Here is a 7,132-nt window from a genome sequence, read left to right on the forward strand (position 1 = left end):
AACAGTGGTGGGATGTAACAAAGTAAAAGTAGTAAAGTACTTAATTATAAATTAGTATCTGTACTTTACTTAAGTACATTTTAAAGTGAATACGTTTTACTTTTACTTCACTACATTTGAGAGCAGTATCTGTACTTTCTACTCCACTACATTTTTGAACTGGACTGAAAAGTAAAAGTATTTATTATTTTTATTACTCTTTGAGACCTGCTGAAAAAGGCTGAGGGGCTATTTTTAGCAACTTCATAATTTGAGCAAATAAAATTATGCAAATAAAATCAGACAGAAAAAAATATATTGATTCAATCATTTCTGTTCAAAATTCAGCACACATCTTTATCAAAATGCTACATTTGAAGCTTTATAAGACCTCAAAATCTGTGTCAAATACTTTAACTTTTTGCTCTTTAAGTACATTTTGAATCAGATACGTCAGTACTTTTACTTAAGCATTTTCCCATGTGATACTTTTACTTGAGTTTTTTTTTTTTTTTTGCTCTGATATCTGTACTTTTACTTAAGTAACAGAACTGAGTACTTCTTCCACCTTTTCTTCTCTTTATTATTACATATTGTGAGTAGTGCATGTTTCTGAACAGTCTGAAATAAGTCCCCATAGCGTCGTGTGTTTGGTTTACCAGAGATCTTTAATAAAAGTGTTACATCATCGTATAAGACTGACACAGCGGGGACACACAACACCGGTCGCATGTACACACTCGGCACAAACACACACACAGCGAAACACAAACGCACATGTTTTTGGCCATTTTGTACAGTACATTTGAGCACAGGAAAGAGATGTAAGACACGGGTCCCAGAGCACAGCAAAAACCCACTGAGTTTGGAGAGTATTTTTCCCCCTCGATGAGAGACAGAGGAGGGGGCAGAGGAGGTGTTACAGAGGGGAGAGCAGAGGGTACAATTTGGAAAGGTAGATCACAACCAAGTAGAAAAAACACACAGAAAGAGACTGAAATACAGACTTGTTATGAGTCAAGTAGATTATAATTTCAAACCTGTTATACTGATGTTTCCTCGTCAAAAACAGACCTGAAGTTGTGTTTTGTTTCACTGATGTTTGAGTAGCCCTTTATTATTAGTCTTTCTACATCTCCAAAGCTCAAAAATGCTCTGTTCCACCTTGTGATGTCATGAAGTGGTAGTTTTCAAGTTGACAACTAGCTTGTACTTTTTATTCAGTAGAGATGAGCAATTCCAGGGCTGAAATGATCCAAATGATTCTAGTGAAGAGAGTTTAAAACAGACGTGTCAAACTCACATTCACACAGGGCCAAAATTAAAAACAGACAAATTCTCAGGCCAAAGTCAATATTTAAAAATTGACTGCACCTGATACGTTTAACCTTTTCATATGCAAAATCTGGAACAACTCAAGCTTGATATTACAAACATATGAGAAATTAAATCTCAAATAAAAGACACATTAGTAGTGTTCATGTCTTATTGAAATAAAATAAATAACGTTTCTCTCTGTAGTAATTCATTTGGCTGAGGTGACTAGTAGCTTGGTTGCTCATGAGTGTAAACAGAAAAGGAGGGGCACTTACTGGTCTCGACTATGTACCAGCGTATTAGCAAAGCATTCTGGGATTTGTAGTATTAGTGGTGCATGCGCTGTATACCGACGGGCCAGCTCTAATGCACATTTGTTATGATCTCACGGGACAAAAATAATTAAAGATCCGTCTGTTTGACTGTATTACCACATGACATCACAAGGTGGAACTGAGTGTTTAGTTGTTGTTTTTTGTTTGAGAGAAAAAACAAGTCTAAAAATGCAGGGTTTGCATGATAAGGATGTGTGAATGAAACAAAACACAACTCCAGGTCTGTTTGTGATGAGGAAACAACATTATAATTAGGTCAGAAAATAGCGGAATATGGCCCTTTAACGCCAACTTATCCAATGAGGCCACTGCGGACAGTCTGGGGTTAATAACAAAATATTGGTGGTTTTCAGATTTTAAAATGTGATGATGATGATGATGATACTCTCAGTTGGGGGCAAGAGAAAGCCTTTTCCTATTAAATACATTGTTATGAAATATCCAAAAGGTAAATTCACAAATATTGAATAAAACAACGAAATTTAACAGTATTCATTTAGCTGCCCCACATCTGTGTGAAATAATATTGGCCTGTACAATGTTGTGATGTCGTCTGAAACCCAGCAATATATTTCTCATCAACCAGGAAGTAAGAGAAGAGCCGAAAGCAGCGCTCTGATTGGCTGAGCTTGAGTGGTCCATCCCAGTTTCACTATGCAATATGAAAAAATATGTTCTAAAGTCGTGAATGTGCCCAAAAATTCATAAATGTTGGGTTTGTGAGAGCGAGGAACGATATTTAAACAGAGGTGGGTAGTGCTCAGTTACATTTACTCAAGTAACTTTTGAAAGAAATTGTACTTTTCTAGCAGCGGTAGTACTTTTAATCCTATTTGAGTAATATTTGCATTGAAATAACTACTCTCACTTGAGTAAAAGTTGTGGTTCCTCTTCCCATTGTGAGTAAATCTAAAGTAACTCGAGCTTTACGTTGACAATATGAAATGATTTGAATGTTTGTGTTTCTTGCTGCTCCTTCAGATATGATTCAGCTTGGCTCATTTTTGAGTTTGAAAATATCAGATTTGGTGCATTATTTCATGTTTTGTCCTTCCAATTACCGTATTTTCTGGACTATAAGTTGCTCCGGAGTAGTCAGAAAAGTCAACAAATGCATAATATTGAAGAAAAAAACGCAGGTTGTCAGGTTGTCAGTGTGACCGTAACGAAGATGTGAAATTATATACACAGATGGCACCATTCCTGAGTATAAGTCGCACCCCAATCCAAACTATGAAAAGAAAAAAAGTACAACATATAGTCCAGAAAATACTGTACTTTAACTTCAACTTACTAGAGTAGTACTTGTGCCCAATTTCTTTTTACTCCAGAGTAATTTCTTAGACCACTATTTTGTACTTCTGCTTGATACTTAATATTATTCTGAAGTAATGTTACTCTTACTCGAGTAAAATCTCTGCTGCTCTACCCACCTCTGGATTTAAATATTTTCTTAGTCTGTGGTGTTAAAATTGGATAACTCAACTTTAAAGGTCCATAAATCAAACTGTTCAAGTCATTTTGGTCCAAATAAAAAAAAAAAATAAAAAAAAAAATCCGCTGCTCGTTAGTGTGATGTGCAGCTATCCATAGGGGGCGCCGACAGCTACACAGCTCTTTGTCGTGATGACGTTTACGCCGACGTCAGCTCCCACTTTTATAAAACCGAAGTCAACGGATTTGTCTCTTTTATTAAGTCATTTTAGGTGAATATTGTGATTTAAAATGTCCAAATTTTAACATAATGATTGATGTGTGTCATAGATCAGACACAAGCACAATAGGTCTGACTTAAGCTTAATGCATTACTACGGGATATTCCAGGTAAGGCAATAATATCTCCATGCAGACGAGCAGGTTGTAGACCCCCCCCCCCGGAAAAGTTACACCGTGCATCTTTAAAATAGACAGAAATCGACCCTTCAGTGAGGCAGTAACGCTGATGTATCTGATGAAGTTTTAGGAGTAACACTTCAGCTTTAGCAGACAAACTTACAGACGATGATTGGCTTGGAGTTTAATTATCATTTCATTATAGCAGAAAAATGACTGTGGTGTGAGCTGGACCATTGTGAATGATGAGCCCCAAACATGGCCATTTTACAATCAACTATAATTATCACAAACACAGATGAGGAAGAGTAGGTGCTCGGTAATTTCAAGTTGCAAAGAGAGTTTTCCACTTTTAAACAGGGGGCTTATGTAATGGAGAGTAAAGCAGGTCTGTAAATGAGTCTGGCTTAGTTTTTTTTTTTTTTTTTACATTTATCTCTTTGATTAAAGCCAAGTCATACATGGAAAAGTTTCACCCACGTTTTGTAAATGTATTGTGACCGGTACGTCTGTGGAATAGGCTGGACAAACTCATTTTAAACAGGATCCAATCTCACGGAGTTGATGAAATCTACAATCCAAATGTAATTATTATACCAACATGGAGACTCATTATGGCCATTAACAAGTTTATATTGAAGCTTTGCCTGGAATGTTCCGTAGTTCGGCATTAAACTTATCTATCGACATGGAGACAAGCAGGTGAAAGGTCCAAGCTGAGTTTACAGGTCAGATCTGTGGAGAAGTGATGCTGCTCTAAGAATGCAGCGGTCAGACTCTATCACCATCAATGCAAGATCTTGGTGAAAAATTAATGCAACACTGGATGGAAATAACGGCAGAAGCTTATCGAAACAATGCCATAATCAAATCTAAAGGCGGTTCAACGAAATATTAGAGTGTGTGAGCTTTTTTATTTTTTTAGTAGCGACTTTTTTTTTGGCCAGGGAGTGTATTTCAGTGTATTTTTGAGCAATGACGACATCTGTGGTTGTGGAAAGGCAAGATAGTTAAATCAGACCTATTATGCAAAATTGACTTGTCAGAGCGTTTAATCATGTTATAGTCGCTTCCTTCTCATTGACCCTCTGAAGTTGTTTTCGGAGTGATTCGTGTTTGAGTAATCTTTAATCGCTTATTTTTCACCACCACTGGTACGCACTTCGTTCTCCAATTTTATTTTCTTAACCGGTGATACTCGTAGAATTCAGCAGCGTTGCGTAATCGTTTTGGTACAAATGAAAAAAAAAATCTATTTATCCATAGAGGGCGCCAACAGCTACACAGCTCTTTGTTTGCGATGACGTTTACGGCGCCGTCGGCTCCCATTGGACACCGCAATTTTCTAACGAGGACCTCAGCTGACTTTTTTTTTTTTTTAAATTAAGTCGTTTTAGATGAATATTAGAATTTTAAATGAGCAAATTCTAACATAAAGATCCACAGGTGTCATAGATTATAATTACAGAGCAGACACAAGCACAACAGGTCTGATTTAAGCTTAATACCATACTGTGGGACATTCCAGGTAAGGCAATATCTCCATGCAGACAAGCAGATTGTGGACCCCCCCTTCCCCCCACACCAGAAAAGTTACACAGTGTAGCTTTAGAAGAGATAAAAATCCCCCATTGTGAGAAATATACACACATTTTCATAAAGCCTCCCCTCTGTAAGAAAACCTCTGTATAATGCAGTGAAAAGACCCAAAGGGCAGTAGGACAGGTCAGGAGTGGCTCGGGACGGGTCAAAGTTCAGAGGTTAAAGCGTTCCTTCATCCAGCAGTTTGTTGATTCCGTTGCAGATCTTCCGTAGCGACACTCTGTACTCGTCTTGGTCGCCGTACAACTCCGTCAAAAACTCGACGTGGGCAAAATGGTTGAAGACGTGATCGATCCTGCCGTGCGACCTCGGCGTCAGGTGTTGCTCAACAATTGCATGAAGCAGGTCTCTACACTCCAAAAGCAACTCGGAGAGGATGTTCCTGTCGAACGTGTAGTCGACTTCGTAAAAGGACACCGCCGTCATGGCCGCTTGGTTCATCTTCTTCTTGAATCTCTCCACCGTGTCGAGCTCGTCGGGGCTGAACTGGTGGTTGCGGTACAGGATGCCGATTTTCAGCGCGATTTTGATGACGTCTTTGATGATCTTGTGCGCCTCCTTCTTGCTTTTGGTGAATTCGCGACTCGCCTTGTAGAGCTCGTCCAGGATCTCGCTGCTCGTGTCGTCCGTTAGCATGTTAGCGACCACCATCGTAGCCATCTTACTCAGGATTTTCTTCTGCGCTTGTAGGGCCAGGGAGCGGGAGTTGAAGCCCTCTTGTCCTAAAAATAAGAGACAAAGGAGATAATTAGTTTAGAGAGAGAGGGAGTCAAAATATCGACCGGATCCAGAGTTTGAAAGGTCGTGAAAATGTCGTACTTTCATTTGGAGTTGTGTGTCATTCAGAGCTGTACATGCCCTGACAGCTCAATCATGTACATGTGTGTAGTGTAGTATGTGCTATGCTGTAGTGGGTGAAGTTTTTGCCCAACAACCATAAGGTTACCAGTTAACAAGGTCGTCAAGATCACAATAGTTATGCAAAACTGAGAAAAAATGAACAGGAAATGTGTGGTCAGCATGCTTCTGTTGTTGTGAAAGTTGTGAAACGCGCTTATAAACTCATCATGGTGAATAATTAGGACGTTCTGAATGCATAAGATAAGCGAGACATAACTTTGGACTGCTCTGAACTGTTTAAAATGAACTACTTCTGTTTTTTATGTTTTTAAATGGTACAAATCAGGTACAGCATCTTTAATATAACACGATGTTTTGTTGTTTTGCAAAGACTGTTATTGTTAAATGGTATTAATGCAAAATCGATTGTGTGGAGCGTTCTTCCATTGTTCCCTCATTAAAAACATGTCTGTAGTGGTTTTAAATATCATCCATGCATGTTTGAGTAACTTAGCGATCTCTCTGGCTCCACACTCCAAAGAAAGTCCAATGCTCTGCCCACAAGCTGTGACAATCCTCCATAAATATACAAAAACATGATGCCAAACAACACACTACAGCTTCACAAACCTGACGCGATGTGCAGTAGTTTCATTAACGCTGATTGTAATGTGGGCCTCAAAAACGAAAGTGAAACTTATAAAACATGTTCATTTGTTGTTTTTGGTGCAGTTTAGCGTTTCAAATCAATAAAAGGAAACATAGTGATTTAAATATTTTGTGTGTTACAGTTAATACTCCACATGTTAAAGCCATCGTGTTGTGTAACTAACTGTCCATTTGTCACAACAATGAGCGCGTAGGAGTAAAATAAATGGTAGTATTTATATCCGACACGCTTCTGGCTTTCTGGGGAAAAAACGGGAGAGCGATGAAGACATTTGGGTGACCTTTCGGAGTTACTTTGGGACAATCCATTCTGGCACTACACATGTGACGCACGTTTCAACTGAACTTTGGAAATCCTACACAAAACACGGAATTCTGACGTATCCGAACGGACTCTTTGGAAAACTGTTTGTGTTTGGAGGCAGTGAAGATGTGGGAATGTGAACTTGTAGCCACAGAAAGAATTTTTTATTTGTAAACAAAATAAAGTGTTGCTTTGGGAGTTTTGTGTGTTAAACCAAGAACATCTGTCAGTGTCAAAGAATCACAGGAACAGT

The 7,132-nt window shown here is 38.5% G+C and overlaps 1 protein-coding gene across 1 annotated transcript; it reads right to left on the reverse strand.

Annotated features, from left to right (window-relative positions):
- Positions 1-633: 633 nt before the first annotated feature.
- Positions 634-6,884, reverse strand: tnfaip8l3 (tumor necrosis factor, alpha-induced protein 8-like 3). Its single transcript, XM_055232544.1, has 2 exons — positions 6,857-6,884; positions 634-5,788 (listed from the first exon to the last, which is right to left on the reverse strand). Exons 1-2 carry the CDS (start codon positions 6,882-6,884, stop codon positions 5,226-5,228), a joined length of 591 nt encoding a protein of 196 aa, XP_055088519.1. The 3' UTR covers positions 634-5,225.
- Between the last annotated feature and the right edge of the window lie 248 nt (positions 6,885-7,132).

Source organism: Periophthalmus magnuspinnatus, chromosome 3 (genome assembly GCF_009829125.3).
Source record: "Periophthalmus magnuspinnatus isolate fPerMag1 chromosome 3, fPerMag1.2.pri, whole genome shotgun sequence".
NCBI classification, from domain to species: Eukaryota; Metazoa; Chordata; class Actinopteri; order Gobiiformes; family Gobiidae; genus Periophthalmus; species Periophthalmus magnuspinnatus.